General features: G+C 36.8%; 1 protein-coding gene across 2 annotated transcripts; it reads left to right on the top strand.

Annotated features, from left to right (window-relative positions):
* Positions 1 to 4227: 4227 nt before the first annotated feature.
* On the top strand, positions 4228 to 18317 carry LOC127645506 (lactosylceramide 1,3-N-acetyl-beta-D-glucosaminyltransferase B-like). 2 transcript variants are annotated; one of them, XM_052129148.1, is made up of 2 exons: positions 4228 to 4347; positions 16280 to 18317. In XM_052129148.1, the coding sequence occupies exon 2, from the start codon at positions 16487 to 16489 to the stop codon at positions 17630 to 17632; it is 1146 nt and encodes a 381-aa protein (XP_051985108.1). In that variant the 5' UTR covers positions 4228 to 4347; positions 16280 to 16486; the 3' UTR covers positions 17633 to 18317. The 2 variants fall into 2 exon arrangements, with proteins under 2 accessions (XP_051985108.1, XP_051985109.1); XM_052129149.1 differs by lacking the exon at positions 4228 to 4347 and adding an exon at positions 9986 to 10045.
* The last annotated feature ends 1602 nt before the right edge of the window (positions 18318 to 19919 follow it).

The raw sequence follows: 19919 nt of genomic DNA on the forward strand, positions 1-19919 counted from the left end.
TCACCGAGTGGGCTTACTACAACTTCCTTTGCAGCCCATTTGCTATTTATTTCGTCGGCTAGACTGTTTCCTCATGCCTCTTCTGGCGCTCGACCTGCTACTTTTATGACAGCCAATTTGTTAGGCAGCTGTGCTGCTGCCAATAGTTCTGAAACCAGATTATGGTGGGAGATTGGTTTCCCTTCGGCTGTTTTGAAATCTCTTTCTTCCCATAGTTTAGCAAAATCGTGCACAAAACCGTAAGCATATTTTGAGTCAGTTTAGATATTGATGGGTTTACCTTTTGCTAACTGACATGCTCTAATGAGAGCAAAAAGCTCTGCGGATTTGTAGGGTAACGAATAAGCTTCAATTATCCGATTTGGTAATTCTGTAACTGAGTAGCCACATCAATAGACCGAGTCATTCGGTTTTGAACAGGACTAGGGTTGCAACGGTATGCGATTTTCACAGTATGATAACCATCTCCGAAAATATCACGGTTTCACGGTATACGGTATTATTACACAATTACTATTATCAGTGAAAACAGAAGGGTTATTTTATTTATTTATTTTTGAGCAAACACTTTATAATAATTTAAACTTGAAACCATTTATTTTATTGAAGTATGTGTAAAAAAAAGTCTCCTTTTGAAAATAAATATAAATTATAAACATGATAAATAATTGCATGTAACTATAACATGTTATATAACTAAAGCATGTTAGTTTATATTAAATTAACTACTAAATGAAAAATAAAATCAGCTGTGTGAGCTTTGAAATTAATGTCATATGATTATTAACCGTAAACATATACTACAGGTGCGTGACAGTGAGGCCATGTCTGTACCTTTATCTCAGTGGTTCTCAACTGGTTTTGCTTCAGGACAGATTTTACATTGGACATCAAGTGGCGACCTGCCATAGATTAAACATAACCTGTATTTAATTTATCTTGGGTTGCATTTCCTTTTATGTTGCATAGTTTTGTTCATGGTTTTCCAGTGCAAGTGACATTATTTTTGTTGTTGATGTCAATGTTTGACTTTCAGCACAAAACTGAATAACACAGACTGCATGACTATGATAAATGAATACTGCAAGAGTTAGATTAACATACAGGCGCAAAGGGACTTCAACATTTTTAAATTGCACAAATAATAAATACATTTACATATTTGTCTCTGGCTTGCTTTTGCTCGCATGTCAATGATGCCGATGTCTACTTTTATATTTAATTTAATTACTGAGAAGGTTTACCTGCAAAATTAGTAGCACAGAATGGCCGTATAACACTTTTCCTTGAGCAGAATATTGCACTACAGATCACTAAGTTTTTTCAAAGGGGAAAGCCAGATAGAAATAGCGCATTCCCATGCATGGTTGCCAGATTGCACAAAATAAGTATTACATTATACGAATATTTACAATTTGCACCATATCTGGCAACCATGAGCATGTTAAACGCTTGTGGAGACGCGTTATGTCCCAATGCAAGTTAACTGAAATATCCAATGAAATAATTCTACATTAAACCATATGGAGGGCCTGATCCAGCCCGTGGGCTGTAAATTGCCCATGTCTGCTTTAGCTGTTTGTGAGATTATCATTAAATCTGCCTCGGCAGTCCTAACTAGTCGATCACTTGGGCGGCCGCCGAAATATCTTCAATGGGAGAACCGTGGCATTGCTCTTTCCCTGCTGTCCGCGACCCAGTCCGAATAAAACAGTTGAGAAACACTGTATTAACTCACACACACACTCATGTCAGACCCCCTCAACTCTCTTCTCTCTGACGTTTTCAGAGTTGTAATGTTATGCATGATAGCACCCACCTAGTGTGAAGTGTGTACTACCAATGGATGTGGGAGAACAATTCGCTCTGCGTCCTGTACCAGACATGCAGGGAGGCCTCTTGCAACTGCATCTAAAGTTTTAGAGCAACAGCCCTATACGTACCACCATGGGACTGTGCAAGGATCGCTGCTACCGTACCTGCCACCTCATGCACGTATAGATGGAATGGTTCTATATATTTGGGCAGTCCTAAGGCAGGTGGACTGCTGAGGCATCCTTTGAGGTGTTAGAAAGCTGTTGTAATCTCAGTGGTCCAACTGATGTCATCCGTCCCTGAGATAATAGCTTCTCTGAGGATCTTGTCATAGAGGTAGCAGTTCGGAACCCAGGCTCTACAGTAGTTTACGAGACCTAGGAAACTTTGCATTTGTGTTTTAGTCTTTGGGTGTTGAAAGGTTGAGATCATTTTCATTCTATCTGTTGACAGTTGCACAGTACCTTTCTGGAGTTCATGGCCTAAGTAGTTCACCTTAAGCTTCACCCATTGTAGTTTCTCTTTAGATGCCTTGAAAGCTGCTTGAGCCAGAATGTTGCATATGATGATTGAGGCGGCTTGACACATTTCATGTGTTGTTCTGGAAACGAGTATGTCGTCAGCATACTGTAGGAGGCAGGTGTTTGGTGGCAGGCATGTATCTTTAAGGGTTGTGTGCACGACAGCGGAGAAAATGGCAGGTGAGTCTCGGAACCCCTGTGGGGGTCGTGTCCATGTTAATTGTTGACCTCCGTACGTGAATGTGAACAGTGGCTGAGTCACTGAGGAAACAGGAACACTAAAAAAGGCAGAGCAAAGGTCAATCACAGTGAAATAGGTATGTTCTGATGGAATGGAGTTCAATATAGTGCATACATCTGGTACTACAGGAATTTTGCGGAGATCTTGTGTCAGTCTCCATTTGCCGTTGATTTCACCGGGTTGATTGGTGTGTTATATGGTGAATGTATGGGTATTAGAATACCTTGCTTGAGGCACTGCTGTATAATTGGACAAATTCCTTCCTACTTTTCAGCTGACAGAAGGTATTTCTTGCAGTATATTGGTGCGGTACTACTGAGCTTTGCTTTGTAAGGTATCATATTATAAATCATACCTGCTTTATCTTTGTTTGCTATCCATAAATCTGGGTTCACAGTTTCTGGCACAGGGACAGGCTGGGCTGGTACTTGTGTGTGTTCCGCTGGGAAACACACTGCTGTGAATTGTGAATAAACTGATGGGAACAATAATTGCAAAGAGTTAATCTTTACGGGGACGCCCGTAATTCCTACAGAGTTTAAGGTGCGCCCTGTCACCGGCCCCTCATAACAATGTGCTGTTGAAGTACTTTTTTTAGCCCCTGTAAAAACCAAGAATGTATATGGTTTGTGATTGATTTTCAATACTATAAATGGCATTTTTTTTCTTGTGAAAAGGTTGTTACAGGCAGCACATAGTTATTAGGGTCATTCTGTAGGCAGCCCTATTGCTGCTGCCACTCGTTTGGGTAGTTCGGGCCTTTCCGCTGTAATGGACCTGATTGGGCATTATTGTTTTGCTCAGTTTGTGGTCCTCTCTGGCCATTATTCCTGTTTTTCTTGTTGCGGCATTCGCGTGCCAGGTGTTCAGGTAACCCACAGTAGTAACAGATCCGTTTCTTTCTGCCCACTGCCCACTGTTGGTTATTTATTGGTTTCCGCTGAGCACCTTGGAACATTAATGCTGCGGTTCGTTTTGGATCAGCAGTTACAGAAATACTCAAACTGGCCCATCTGCCACGTTCCAAATCACTGAGATCACATTTCTTCCCCATTCTGATGGTTGACGTGAACATTAACTAAAGCTCCTGAGCCGTATCTGCGTGATATTATGCACTGCACTGCTGCCACACAATTTGCATGGATGATTGTTGGTGCCAGACTGGCTGGTTTGAGTATTTCTGTAACTGCTGATTTCCTGGGATTTTACACAAAACAGTCTCTAGATTTAATCCAGTGAGCGGCAGTTCTGTCTTCATAAATGAGTTGTTGATAAGAGAGGTCAACAGAGAATGGCCAGACTGGTTAGAATTGACAGACTGATGGTTACTCAAATAACCGCTCTGTACAATTGTGGTGAGCAGAGCATCATCTCATAATGCTTTTCTGAGATGCGGGTTGGTGCTGTTTTGGGGACCTACACAATATTAGGCAGGTGGTTTTAATGTTGTGGCTGATCACTGTATATCAACAGACTGATAAAAATATAAGAACTTTAAATATCAACACACACACACACACACACACACACCGCCTCTTTCAAAACTGAAGATTAAACAGACATGCTGGAGTGTCCTCAGCTACTCAAACACATCCACCCCATAGTTTTAGTTACTGCATAACTTTTTGACAACTTCCATAGGGAACGGTTTGTGAACGAGCAAATAAGGGCGGTGTTGTCCAAACCTGAAGTTGAGAGGGAAGTCCCTGTTTAAGCACTTGGTCCGGGACTGCAAGATAATGTGCTCTTCTGAATTGACGCTGTGAGCGGGTAAGACCTTTCTTATGTTTCTTTTCAAGTTTTCACCATTGAATGATAAAACTGTTCCCACTGAGACCACAATTCAGCCTACATTCTAGACTATGACGCGTCGCCGTGAAAAAAGAAAGAAAGAAAGAAAGAAAGAAAGAAATGAACATTAAACAGAAAAAAATGTCATTTTATGCGGTTCGAATTACATTTTAAACATTTTTTATTATTATTGTTTTAATTATTTGTTGTAATTTCAGATCTGCTTCTCGGTCAAAACTCAGCAGAATCAAATCTGTATTAATGCATCATATCTAACAACAGTGAAGACTTGGAAACAACCGAGAAAAGTACTTTTCACCGCAATATTCAAAATAATTTTCCTTGCATCTGGATTAATCGTGTAGTAAGTAGGCTAATTATATATAGTTGTCTAAAAGGTCTTAAGCACGGGCGTCACTAGACCGATTTTACTGTGCCTCAGTAAAATCTCAAATTTGGGTTTTAACAGTTTACTTTATTTGTCAGTGCATTCATTTAGATTGATAATAAAAAATGGATCTATCTAAATGCAAAGCATTAACCCACACAATCAACGCCTGTAAAAGCAGCGCAGTTTAACCGAAAACACAAATCTGATGCATGCCCACAGTAATACATGTCCGTGCGGCGCGCGCCTGTTCGCTTGCTATGCACATCCACACACACAAGTCCAGGGGCAGGTTGCACCAGCTATACGTTACAGCTTAGCCTAGTAGTCTTCACTAAATATTTGAGCGTTGTTGCACCATTAAACTTAGAACGTTAGGTAGAACGTTACCCGACATATAAACTAAACATTTACGGACGCCTCCGACCAGGATTAATGTTGGAATAAAAAAGCAGACTCATTTAATGGCATCCAATGTGCACATTTTGTGTGATAGGCCTAGGCATCAATCATTTCGACATTTATGATGATGTTTGCTTTTACACTCGTTTACATTTAAAAGAGAGGAAAAAAACTTACTTTTAAGCGGCTCTTCAGCGTGAAACCTTTCAAACGGTGCAGTTTTCAGGATGCGTCGTCCGGTGTCAAGTATCAACATATACGAAAAGATATTAAAATGAATAAATGTCTATTTTTCCAGCCTGTTGTATTAGTATTGATTTATCACCCCTTATGTATTTTAGATACAGTTCATAGGCCTATTGTTATTTACACAGGGCATACTATTTATCAAGTCTTTTATTACGTATCATATTTTAATGGGGATCATTTATTACTGCTGACAGTTGCACGAGCAGACAAGGTTTGAACATCAACCGTAGCGAGATAAAACTTAAATTCACGGATGTTTAACACTCCTGTGTACAAATTTGAAGGCTGTTTATTGGATCAATAGGCCTACAGGAAAACTTCAGATGATGCGACTACACATTATTTTACGGATAGCTTACGACCTACTAGTTAAGTCTTGCCTTAAGAACAGGTGGTGCAACCAAATTAAGCACCAACTTGGTTACAAACTAACTAGTACTAAACTCTTAGTGTGAACTTTACGTCCTAAATTACGTGAGAACTTCGCGCACAGCTGGTGCACCCATGTGTCGGCCGGCACACAAGTCAGAATTGAGGTAGGCCATGAAAACATGATGAAACTAAAGTAAGTTTCTAAATAATACCGATGGTCTTAATTTGACTCAAACATTATTTGCTCCTGTAGATGAACTTAAGAAAATTATTTGGACGAGGCAGGGACAGGAAAGCCTAAAGGAGAGATATGTTTGAGGGAGGTAAGACTTTATTAACAACATCCTCAACCGTCAGAGACAGGTTTCAGACATAAGATGAAAAAGCATCAAGTCTCAGGAAAACCTCTGTCAAGTCTATGGAATTGACGAGAAAATAAACAAAATTTTTGTGTTCTGGTGTACTGTCTTTGATTATGATAACATTGAATCAATCTTTTGGATATTAAATTAATAATTTAATTAACTAGCTATAGAACTCTACATAAACAGTTGGCAGTAACTATGGCTGCTGTGTGCTAATTACCTAGCGACTAAAAAGGAATAGTTTGGCTTGTTTTGAGTTGTTGTTACAAGTAAACTTAATGAGTTTCAAACGTCAGTTTAAACTTACACCAATTATGTTAGCTAGCTAGTTATTCATTTATAAAGTTAGAGATAGCTCAGCTAGTTTATCAAGCTAGCAACCAAACTCAGCCAGTTTAGCCATCAACTCTGCCTAGCGACCAACTCTCTTCTCATTCTGAGATTCATTTTGCCTGAAGCCGTTTCGTCTGAGGCCGTTTTGCCTGGCGTTGGATAATGCAATTCCTTAGACTTACTTGACAGAGGCTTTCCTGATGTGTAATATGTAATATAGAGGAATGCAAATGTGAAAGAAAATTTTCTCCGGTTTTGTTATTTGCATATGCAGTGTATGCATTTCAGCATTTTATGCCGTAAAACATGTTGAGAATGTTCATGTACAGTATGTTGAAGATACTTAAATATGTTGATAAAGATTCATATCTCTACATGTTTACCTTTCCCAGTACTTGTTGCAGTGTAGGAATAGTGGGTTAATAAGCAAGGGAAGTTTGTATAGTGCATTGTTTTGCACACTTCTTTCTTTACATATAGCCTATATATATATATATATATATATATATATATATATATATATATATATATATAACCATCTGACACTTCCACACTTCATAACTTACATCTATTAGGCGGTGGGCCGGACCTCGAAATTTTGAATTGAATACTTACCTCACAGCTGTGTAAGTCTTTTTTTGCTGAGGTCATGTAATAAAATCGTATAAGTACTACAGACATTGTTTCCAACTTTGTTGTTTGCACATTTGACGCAAAATGTCCTTACAAACTCTTACCTTTTTAAACCGGCAAATAAGCAGGAGTACTAATCATAACGTTAGAAAACCTCCCGTTTCCTTGACAACCAATGTAAATAATGAACACAGATGACCAGGAAGCTGCGTTCTTGAAATTACAATTTTGCTGTAAATCATTAAAAATGTAAATTTAGTTCTGTAGTTCAGTAATACTGAGGTAAAAATTAGGTGTTTTATCCATTTAGCCTCAAATGTAAAAAGCCCTGTAACCCCCCTTTCCCAGACAAGTTGGGCAAAGATTGTTCAATGTACAAATTTATGGGTGAACCTGCAAACCACAGAGAGTACAGTAGCTGAAAAAGCCGTATTGGCATTTAACTTAAATTCCGCAGACGTCCAAGATGTGCCGGTTAATGTTGGATTTCACAGAGAATGCTACATGCTCTTCACCAACAAAGAACACATAAGAAGAGCACGTAGACAATGCAGCTAACAACAGTGAAGGTTTGTATCAAATGTATAATTTTTATATAAAACGTTTCATTTATATACATTTAACCCCTTACTAGTCAGCCCCAATTTTGGCAAGTGATGCATTCATGACAAAATAAAAAGGTTGCTGCTCAGAAGTCATTCTGAATATACACATAACCAACATATATTTAGAAAGCCAACCCTTGAGGGTTTACATTTCAAGACTCAAAATTAACCAGACTGTTATTAATATTGAGATATGTAAGCTCAAACATAGAAACAAAAACAACAAATATTAAGAATATATTAATAAAATGTATAAAAATATTATGTGAATTTAGGATTGCAACTTATAACCACAACTAAAACATGGGGATTTTTTAAAGACAATCATCCCACACATCCTATTCAATATTCTATAATAAAATCAACTAATCGAATATTCGAAAATCGTGACTCATCCCTAATTAATATAGTATTTCAGTGCAAGCGGATGACATGACAAGTAGCAAAAGGCAGTGCAATATGTGTGTAAGTGGGGTCAAATGTTCATAGCAAATTTAAAAATAAAAAAAATAAACCAATGTAGCAGCATCATAGTGTAAACTACCAGTGTATTTGTGCAAGAGTCAATCAGCTGCCCTTAGGTTATTGGAGGGTGGGGGTGGAAGGAAGATGCTCTCTATGATTCCCCTATAGAATGTTAAGAGGATGGATTTGTGGGAGATGAGCCTTCCTCAACTGTGGGAGGAAGTGCAGAGGTTTTTGGACTTTCTTGGCCAGGTTCTGTTGGTGGTGTCGATAGATCAAGATGGGTCATCTGTGATGTGGATACTAAGCAACTCCGTGATCTTGACCTGCTCCATTCATGGTGCTGTTGATGTGATGATTGTCAACGATCACCTCTGTAGTCATTTGGGTGTGGAAATATATGATGTTGTCCTGTCCGTGTCTGTGTGTTAGATAAACAACTGAATTATATTCAGATAAATAAACACAGAAAGCACACATTACTAGATAATTTTAAATCACATTTTTCATCTTGACATTTGTATTAAGATGCTAACCATCTTAAACGAGCTTGACAAGACTACTGCAATTCTGACCACAAATAATTTTGTTAAATAGCTCAAAAACAGCCATCTTTAAATAAAATATTTTTCCACCATATTCCATCTTATACCTGTTCTGTTATGTAGGTGAAGCCCAACCACTGACAGATATAGCTGAACCACTGCCTCATTGTATAAACTGTGACAATCAACCATAAATGGCTTATATAACTCCATGACTACCACTATAAAGTTGTATGTTTGTTTTGCTTTGCACTCTTTTTAGCTGATAATTAGTCTAGCTTACTTGTAGCCTAGGTAGCTTGCTATAAACCAATCCAACCTGGACATACCTGTCAAATTATTTCCTACTGTCTTCCCGTTTAAATATTTACCCGTAATTATCCCGTATTTGAATACTCTTTGCTTAGTTCATTGTGTATGTACCGAATGATTTGGATTAGCCTAAGCGACATAACGTTAGACCTAGCTTTACTGCTCCACTACCAACATTCTTTCGTGGCTACTGTTCTCATCAACGACAACGCATATATTCGACAGTATAGCAGTCTTAAATACAACTTATATGAAAAGCATTAAGATATAGGGGTGTATAATCATTGTAAAACAAATCTTACCTTGACGTTGTCTTGCCGAGACACACCGGTCTCTCCAGGTTGGGTTGTACACTCATTTGGCTTCAGACTGACGCGAGTCACGCGACGCCGGTTCAACGAATAACGTGTCTGGCCAAATCAATTCAACAAGGTAACAACACAAGCGTTGATTGGATCTCACTCCGGCCAACGTTTGTGATCAGCTAGCGAAATTAAGTCTATTTTTATACTTTAATGTGCAACAATTGGCGTTGGAAACAATCGGTAATCTTTTTGTGAATTATTCATACAGACAAATAAAAAAAATGAGCCAGACAGCTGCTGGGTAACTATCAAATCAAAAACTAAACAAGATAGACGGACTCGGCCCACCGCCTATATGTCATTTGTGTCAACTACGTCAGAGTTTATCCATCCAACAAGAGTGTAAAGTCTTTTAAAGTCTAATAATGGTGTTCTATAAAGGAGTTCATTGATAAAATACATTCGATACATTTTCCTTCAGTTTTCAACTGTAGGGTTTCCGTCAGCCTGAAGGTGCCTCTATACTCCAAAAAACGTTGGGTTATTTATTTTACCCAATAGCTGGGTTCAACATATTGGGTCCATCTGTTGGGTTATTATTCCTAACGTGTATTGATTGGGTGGTTTCTATAATAACCGGTCTCGCGAGGACATTTTAAATTTCAACGGTCGACCAGTGCCACTGCCAACAGAAGATACAGAGGTACGTTAATACTATTTCGTTATATTTGAACGCTTTTCGTTTTCTTTATCAACATACAATAATAGCTGATTAATTAAATAATTTCCCCTTCCGAGCTGTATTGCTGCTCACTTGGCAACCGACACCAACACTTGCTATAAAGCCAGCTTATTTTAAACTGTGGAGTAAAAATTATTAATTGGCATGCTCCCCCTCACTTTTTGTGTTCGTCCAGACACTTTTTTTGGAAATCATACATAATATTTCATATTTGGCCGACGCCTCTGCTTTAAGACTCACTATCCGGTGTTGCAGACACGGCCGTTTTTCATCAACTGACAGAAAAGTATATTGTCATTTTTATAGTGTAATATTAAAATACTTAAAAGCGGAAATATGAAACTTTTTATCTATAAAGTTATATCTGCAAGGCAATAAATTGTATAATACACAAAATGGACTCAACAAGATATTTATTACACCAGTGATCGGCAACTTTTGGTTCTTTTGAATTGAAACATGATTGCAAGTAACTTAATTTGCAATGTATTCTCTGCCAGGTGTTCCCTCAAACTTAACGTAATGATAAAAAGGAAGTAAATTGATAACACAGTTGCAACCATTTAATGAATTAATGAAAATTTAACAAATTAACAATTTTTAACAACTTTTAATTTAATGGGAATAAAGCATTTTCAAGATATTTGTAACTTGTGCATTATAATTGATTTACACAGCAATAATAATAATATTGTAAACAATAATAATAGTACCAATAATACTAGGATGGTTAAAGCATCATTTTGGCCCAATAAATAAATATATAAACCCCAACAAATTAGTTATTTTATAACCCAACACTTAAAAAATTAACGAACAATGGGTCCGTGCCACTGATCTCTCTCTCTCTCTCTCTCTCTCTCTCTCTCTCTCTCTCTCACCGTTTAGTGAATTGTGGTTATTATTATAATTATTTTATTATTAGTGTACAGAGATTATCTCTACCGCGCACAGAGCAGCGAGAGTCGGGAGCGATGAACTGAAGGCACGGGCAGAATGGACAGTTCGTTCGTTTTTACAAGCGATTGGATATTTTTTAACAAATCATATTTTTCGTTTTAAAAAGGGGCGGGACCTTTCAGCGCCATCAGCGCTTGAGTCACTCACCTTAATTTTCGCTGTATATTTACTTCGCTGTTAAAATGTAAAATATTAATGCATTTAATGGTGCAATATGTAAAATATTTACTATACTAAAGCATAAAACGATGTTTAATATGTTATCAGAGATTTGGGAAACATGCTAAGTTGAAATACTGGATTCTCTTAAAACAATGCTACCGCAATATTCAACTTTGAAATGTCCGTCCTGAGCCGGAATTTCTGTTTGTGTTTTGGCCTGTGTGATCCCGCCCACTGCCCATTTCCCAATAGGACACCCCAGGTTTCCAGATTTGAAACAAGTTATTGGGCAAACACATCGCGCTGCAGCCGTGGAAGCCAGTAATACATCTAGCTAACATTGACGTGTTATAAAAACTCCGCATGAGCTGGTTTATAATTTGCAAACAATAAAGAGATTGTAAACATACACATTAGCTGATCAACTTACAGTGTATGGCTCTCCATTAACCAACATCTTATGGAGTTTTGTGTTCCTTGCCACAGTCGCCTTCAGCTTGCTCACTGGGGTTATAAATACAATTATTAATGAATTACTTATTTTTAAACACAATCATATCACACTACACAATGATGACTCTAACAGAAAATTAAACTGTAATATCTATAATGTCCTAAAGCATGATTGTCTGTAAAGCTGCTTTGAAACGATGTGTGTTGTGAAAGGTGCTATACAAATAAAAATGACTTGACAATTTGCCATTGTCAGTTTGCTCGTTCCTGTTGCATGTCATCAACCTAACAACCCATGTGAGCTTCAAGTCTGGGGAGGAGGGGGCGGGGGAGACAACTCTCTCCAATATTTTGAATTTGAACTGCAGTACCCATTTTAAATGCTTGATGTCAATGTTACACATTGCTCCTTTAAATAAAAACGTATGCTATTAATCTTCGGGAAAATACTAAGTGTCACTGCACCTGTTAAAAGTGTTTTTTATGCTCTTTGCAGATGATGAGTTTTCCTGTAATTGTTTCAATGGTATCCTCGATAAATTCACAGTATGCCCACCTCTAAGTGACCATGACATTGTCTGATTTATTCAGGAATATAAAAAAATCTGTTGACACAAAGTGAAGACATACCTTTGAAAGGCAGTTTTTGGTTTATGAAAAATTTTATGTGAAGTATATCTTGCATATCTTACAGATCACTATCTTTCATTTGATATTTATATTTGTGAATTTGTTGCATTTTTTAATGCTTTATTTGGTAGTTTAACATTGTGTAGTCTTGCTGAGGACAGGTTAATTTACATGTATCGAGCATGCATTAAACAAAATGTAAAAAAAATACAAAATCTAAAGGAATGACTTTAATATACATGTAATAAATGCCCCTAATATACATATCTAAATTAGATTGAACATTTTCAGTATATTTAATATGATGAATTTATTGTTTTTTAACATTAAAAGGACTTTTGTTTGTTGGACATGTTTTGTCCCTTATCTCAAAGATCTGTAAATTATCATAAGGGAATTAATCAGTTATTAACAGGTTAACAACATTTAAAAATAAAGGTTTCACTCCAGAACAATTAAAAAGGAATTTCATTCCTTTTTTAGTTTGAACTCCTTGGAACATTTCCAGTCCCTGTGGCTTAAGTACAATATTATTATACAGAATTAGTCTATTACTGCAGATTATTACTGTGTTGCTACTACTTTATGTATAATTCTGATGACAGTGAAGCTTATGTTGAAGCAGTCCTCATGCTCATATTATAGTAATTTTTAATATGGTTCGTATGTTCATAAAGGTTCCTTTCAAGAAGTTTTGTATAATTTGACAAACTGTTGCAGTTACAATGTAACCTTTTTATATTACGAAAGTTAATATTTTATACCTGTGTAGGATATAGATGTGCTGCTGGCTTAAGCCTCAGAATTGTGAAATGTTGTAAGTTCAAAATCAAAAAATAATTTGAGCCAGGGACTTCTGCAAAGTATAATAATGACAATTTCATGGAAATTTAAACATTTGAAGATTTATCCAAAGGGAAACGCCACGTCAAGACTTGGAAGGAAAGTTTTCTTTTTCTCTCTTATTTAATATTTTTTGTATCACTTTAGCTATAAATTTGGCAAGACCAATTGAACATTGATTTGAAATCCAATACAATCAAGGGAAGTTCTAAAAAGCAAATTAAAAGGCTCTGACAGTCCACTGTTTAAGTAGTCTTGTAACAGTTAAACTACTGACTGCCATTGTGATTAAAAGAAGTTGCTAAAGAAGATTTTGTATTTACAGTATACAGATATTTTGGTTTTACTAAGTGATTGTGTGGACGTTCAGTGCTGTTATATGGCTCTGTTTTCTATGTATTCTGCCAAGTCTGCTTTATGCTTTAATGCGTTTAATGCTTTCCACTGTTGTCAGCGATTTCATTAGGTCTCTATACGAAAAACCCAATGCTACAAATACTCTCAGGTGTGTTGTCTTCTAATATTTGCATTCACATTGCATAACATTTGCATCGCTGTTCCTTGGATGCGAGGATGGATTGATTCCTTTCGGCATAGCAAAGAGAATTGTTTTTCTTTTATGGTTTGTTTTGTTGTACATGCTATTTACATCATGACAAACACTCCACATTTCTTACATCACAGCTGCAAACCTAGATTGTTCAAATCTGTGGCCACTTTACTTAAGGCTGTGCCAACTGTGCTGTTAGCAAAGACTGGCAAAGCCCAGAAGTGTTATTCCATGTCAGATTTCCAGGCCAGATTGTAATGCTTTGTTTGGTACAACCTTAAACTTCCTTAATGGGACTGTACAAAAATAGTAAATGGGTTTTCAGTCAGAATGATTTTTCAGTTTACTGTATTATTTCAGTCAGATTGCTGTGATGTAATTTACTAGTGCTAATGAAACGATGGCTGACTGTTGGACAGACAAGGTCTATGCAAAGCCTTTGGGGTTTCCAAATGAGACAAAATAAATAACCAGTAAAGCTTGACAGACCATATACTTTGAATAAAACACATTAGAATGCCACTGAAAACTGAAGGTTAATGCCTTTGTTGGACAATGTTACACTACTATGTTTTGGGAACACAATAGTTTTGTTTATTTTTATTATTGCAATTTAAGTTGCATTTTTCTATTCTCTATCAAGCTAAACTTGATTTATTTTTAATTCAACTTTTAATTGAATATTCATTTATAGATTTAAAAATTCTTATCAAATGTAGCATGTCTGTGAGTGTTATAATGGGAGAAGCAATAATGAGTTTGGCTATTCCAGTAATTCCATTGAAGACAAATCTTAAAGTTAAAGTGTGTAATTATGCAATATAGTATATAGCCAGTAGTGGCTCAGTGGTTAAGGCTCTGGGTTACTGACTGAAAGGTTGGGGGCAAGGCCCTTGACCCTATCTGCTCCAGGTAATCATGGCTGACCCTGCGCTCTGACCCCAGCTTAGTTGGGATATGCGAAAAAAACTGCATTTCATTGGCTCTGTACCTGTACTCTGCACAATGACAATAAAGTTGAATCTTAATCTAATCTTAATATAGAATATAATAACTATTATATAATAATTACTAAATATAATAAGTATAAGTAAGCCATTTGTAGATTACATTTCAGGAAACAGTTAACTGTGTCCTGTGGCACTATTAAAACTCCTCTGTTTGGTTTAAACGAACGCATCCAGTCTGACACAACTATATTTACTCAACCAATGGCGTAAGGAGGTGGCGGGACTATCTTTTAGTATGAACGACAGCAGACGGTGCGTATTCGGAAGGCTGTCTGAAAACAACGTTGATTTTTGCAATTCTGTCCGGTGGTGCTAGTCATTCAAAAGTTAAACACTTCAGGTTTAATGTTACATATGCAATGACATTCTAGAGAATTATGTGCTGCTTACTTTGTGGCAACAATTTGTTTTTACTTTGGTAGCCATTTTAAGTTTTAAAAATATGTTGCATTTTTCCCTGGTGCTCTTTTCATTTACAGAAAGCTAGATCTGATTGGCACTTCCTAAATATCTAAGTTAGATACAAGGGTGGCTAAGCTTACCTACTGACTTTGGAGGTGGCCCTGAAGTAGGATGTGCTCTTGGATCAATAGTAGATTAGGGTTAGGATTAGGCTATATTTTAAAGCCCAAATTATACTTTGGTTTTTATGTGAGCGCTAACATATGCAAACAGTTGAATGCTCTAGCCCATAAAAGTGTGACATTTGACCATGTGCGTATACAGGTGGCCTACGCATGCGTGCTATGACTGCTATGCAATACTGGACTGATTCTCCTCAGTTTAGACTGATAAAGATGCATTTATAGTCCTTCAGACTCGAGTTATACAAATGCATTTATCTCCTGGACTCCTCACACACACGCTCTTGATGTGTACATCCAATTGTTGTAGTTGTCTTCACCTTTGTCTCCTTTGCTTCATTTTCATGCACTACTTTATGAAAGCATTGGCCCAACTGTGAGTGTTGCCAACTTGTGGGCTCACTAATTAGTGCAAACATTTCCAGATGCATGTGCAGATTATGCGTAGAGTATGCATGGTTAGAAAAATCGAGCTGCAAGTGTACAGTGCTCGAGTACCCTGCTGATGGCAAAATTAAGTAATTCGCCTTGTACACATACGCTAGCACTGACGTAAAAACTAAAGTCTGGGTTTGGGATGTTACCAATATTTTTTATCTTGCATAACTCTGCAATTTTCTCTCTGACACATATTTCGTCATCAGCACAGTTTGTGCGGACTGTTCACATGTAGCTTAGTTTTTCTAGACACCCGGACAATCCCCATCTATGTGTGCCGTCTGCAAATGTGGCTTGTGTTAACTGTACTAAATTGTATCTAAAGTTCATGCGCTGAACATGTCCATACAGGCTCACTGTCTAAAGAGATTACTTTGAAAGGCTAGAGTGCTCGACTGTGCACAAGATGTAGCTGCACGTGGAAAAACCAAGACTTTGGGCATTGTTGGACAAAAAGTTGTAGATCCTGGAACACATCCTAATTGGCAAAATCATGGTCACCCTTGCGTGTACATTATGTGAGTGTTACATAACCACTAAATTTGTCTGTACATTTCTCTTTCAGGCTTTGCACAAGCACACTGGGAGATTCCTGCTGGTCTTTTGTTATGATGAAGGCCTCAACATCAATGGCAGCTGAACAATTATCAAAGTTTCAGTCAGTTTTTCTTGTCTCATATTGTAACTCAGATTTTTTGAAGGCTGCCATGACTCAGCCAGGACTCTCAAATTAACGGTTGAATCTAATCTGGAGCCAAAGTTCGGAGGAGTCATGATGTTTGTAAACATGCGTAGAATCAGGAAATGCAAAGTTCTACAAATAATATTAATGTGCTTGGCTACCTCAATGATCATGATGTACTGGGAACAGCTTGACAATAAAATTGTGACCCATGTCAAGTCCTACACATACCGCTACTTTCCTAATAGCTTCAAGTTCATTAATGCAAGCTTTAGAGTCAGTCCTAAAGAGGCTATCAAGTTCAGCAATCATAGATACATCATAAACCAACAAAGGAAATGTGTTAAAAGAGACATTCTGCTCTTGCTATTTGTGAAAAGCTCCACTGAGAACTTTGGGAGAAGGCAAGCGATTCGTTCTACTTGGGGAAATGAGGCGTACATTGAAAGGACGCTGGGTGTTACGGTAAAGGTGTTGTTTGCTGTCGGCCTTCATCCTGAACCGCAGCAGAGAAGAACACTTCAGCTGCAATTGTTCTTTGAAGACCAAATATATCATGACCTCATCCAGCAGGACTTTATAGACTCTTTCCACAATCTTACTCTCAAGCTTCTTCTGCAGCTTGGCTGGAAAGAAACCTTCTGCCGCCATGCACAGTTCCTCATGTCTGCAGACGATGACGTCTTTGTCCACATTCCCAACTTAGTTCATTATTTGCAAGGGATTGCCCGCAGTAATGCCGAAGACCTTTGGATAGGAAGGGTGCACAGTGGATCCCCACCGGAGAGAGACAAAAAGAGCAAATACTATGTGTCCCGAGATATGTACCCATGGATGTCTTACCCAGATTACACTCCTGGGTCTGGGTATGTCCTCTCCAAAGGTGTGGCTACAAAAATCTATCAGGCTTCTCTCACCTTAAATGCTTCCCTTCACATTGATGACGTCTTCCTTGGTATCTGTGCCAAAATGTTGGGCATCTCTCCCAAGAATCATTTGTTCTTCTCAGGGGAGGGAAAAGCTCCTTATCACCGTTGTATCTACAACCAGATGATGACTTCACATGGACATGTTAGGGACATCTTTGAAATGTGGAATCTTGCAACAGAACCTGATGTTGGTCAAATGTCATCAGGTCTGTTTTGGAGGCTCTACTGCACCATGGTGAAAGTGAGGCTCCTGTGTATACCTTTTTCTTCAGTCTCATATCCATGCAAGGCAGCTTTTTGGACATGACAATTTAGTAAAACTTAAAGGAACCCTTTGTGTTCTACCCTTAATTTATTGTACTGTATATGTATCCATAAAGACTTGGTCATATTTTACTCCAAAATCAAAAGAAACAAATAAGAAATTATATTTTGCATATTGAAAATGCAGTCTATTTAACAGCTTTTGTTTTGTTTTTTTTTACATTGTGACATTATTTTATGACATTTGCAAACATTTTAACCCCCAATTCTCATTACCGCAATGTGAACAAAGATGATAGTTATGAAATTCCCATTACTGCAACGTAAAAAAAAAAAAAAGATACATTAATTAAACTGTCAAAGTAGTATTCCCTTGGTACTGCATTACATTTTTTGCAATAAAAACAAAAAAACATTGTACCACAGCATCTTTTTATTTTTATTTAAATAATAATAAAAAAAATAGTTACAGAATTTAGAATAATAATTGAAAACAATGGGAACAGTAAAAGTAAAACATCCGAATAAGTTACAATGAGAAATACAATACAATTACAATGAGAATTAGGGTAAAGTCTGCTTAAAGGGATAGTTCACCCAAAATGATAATTGTGTATGACTTACTTTCTTCAGCAGAACACACACACACAGGATTTTTAGAATATCTCATACTATGCAAGTGAATGGTGATCAGACATTTGTAGCTCCAAAAATCACATAAAGGAAACATAGAAGTAATCTTTAAGACTCCAGTGGTTAAATTAATATCTTCAGAAGGGATATAATAGGTGTGGCTGAGAAACAGATCAACATTTAAATCCTTTTTTACTCTAAATCTCCACTTTCAGTTTAACACCTGAAAGTCTCACATCTGAAAGTGAAAGATAAAGAGATTTAGAGGAAAAAATTACTTAAATATATTTTCTCACCCACACCTAATATATTGCTTCTGAAGATATATATTTAAACACTGGAGTCTTTGGATTACTTTTATGTTTCCTTTGTGTGATTTTTGAAGCTACAAACTTCTGGTCACCATTCACCTGCATTGTGTGCACCTACAGATATCCTGAGATATCCTAATAATCTTCATTTGTGTTCAGCAGAAGAAAGTCATACACATCTGGGATGGCATGAGGCTGAGTAACTGATGAGAGAATTTTTATTTTTGGATGAACTATCCCTTTAAATGTCCTGGAAATAATGTCAAAATGCATAAAATCTTAATGGTCTTAAACATATGCTTCATTTTATTTATTGAAAAAAATAAATAATAAATAAATATATATATATATATATATATATATATATATATATATATATATATATTTGTTATTATTATTATTGATTAGGGAAAGTATGACCAGGACATTCTCTTGACAGGTTTCATAAGATTCAATTTATGCAATATTTATTTTCTTTCAATATTTCTTTTAATTTATAGTTTTTGTGTTGTTGCCCAATGGATAATAAGGTTAAACTTAAGGTAATGGTAGATGTTTTCTCTTTGTTTGCAAAAACAGCACTATAAAATATTTGAGGCTCCATGTGTGCCTTTCCAGCTAATGTGATCCCTAGGCTCTTTGATTAAGAGACACTTTCTTACACAAAAATAAATATAATTTGTAGGCCTATATGCAAAATGGTTTTAATATTTTTCATGCCTTATAATAAAGCTTAAAAACAGACAGAGATCATAATGGACACCAGCTGTTTTCCTGATTATAAAATGTGATGCGTCCAGTGTTTTACCAGGAGATAAAATGCACACTATATAATGGGGTTTATTGTGCTCTGAATTGTTTTTTTTACAAACCTACAAATCCACAAAACAAGAACCAAATACAAAACACCAATGGGATAATGGTTTATGGCCTTGGTTCTCTACCAGGGGACCGTGGCCCATTAAGGGGGCTTCAGCAAACTTCCATGGGGGCCTCAAGTTCACTTCAAATTATTAAACTAATATTAAAATATAACTTTTAATGTTAAAATATTGTATGCCATAATGTAGAAACTGACAGTCCCTGAAACGTCTGGAATCTGATATGCTTGTTGAGTCAAAACATTTGAGAACCACTGGTTTATGCAGTTAGATCTAAAGTGTCCAAATCCTGGGTTTTAATTTGAATGAAGTGAACAACAGGCAAAGTGAGTGCTAACACAATAACATTTGATTAATTGCTTTGAGAGTTAAGTTTTATTTCTTCAACTGGATTAATTTTACTCAACTCGTTAAGGCTCACATGCCTTGCCATCTATCGTTACAAAAGAAAAATGGCAATATTTGCAATTCAAATGTGCTATGCTGAATGCACTTTTCAAACAAA

This window comes from Xyrauchen texanus, chromosome 6, assembly GCF_025860055.1.
Source record: "Xyrauchen texanus isolate HMW12.3.18 chromosome 6, RBS_HiC_50CHRs, whole genome shotgun sequence".
NCBI lineage: Eukaryota > Metazoa > Chordata > Actinopteri > Cypriniformes > Catostomidae > Xyrauchen > Xyrauchen texanus.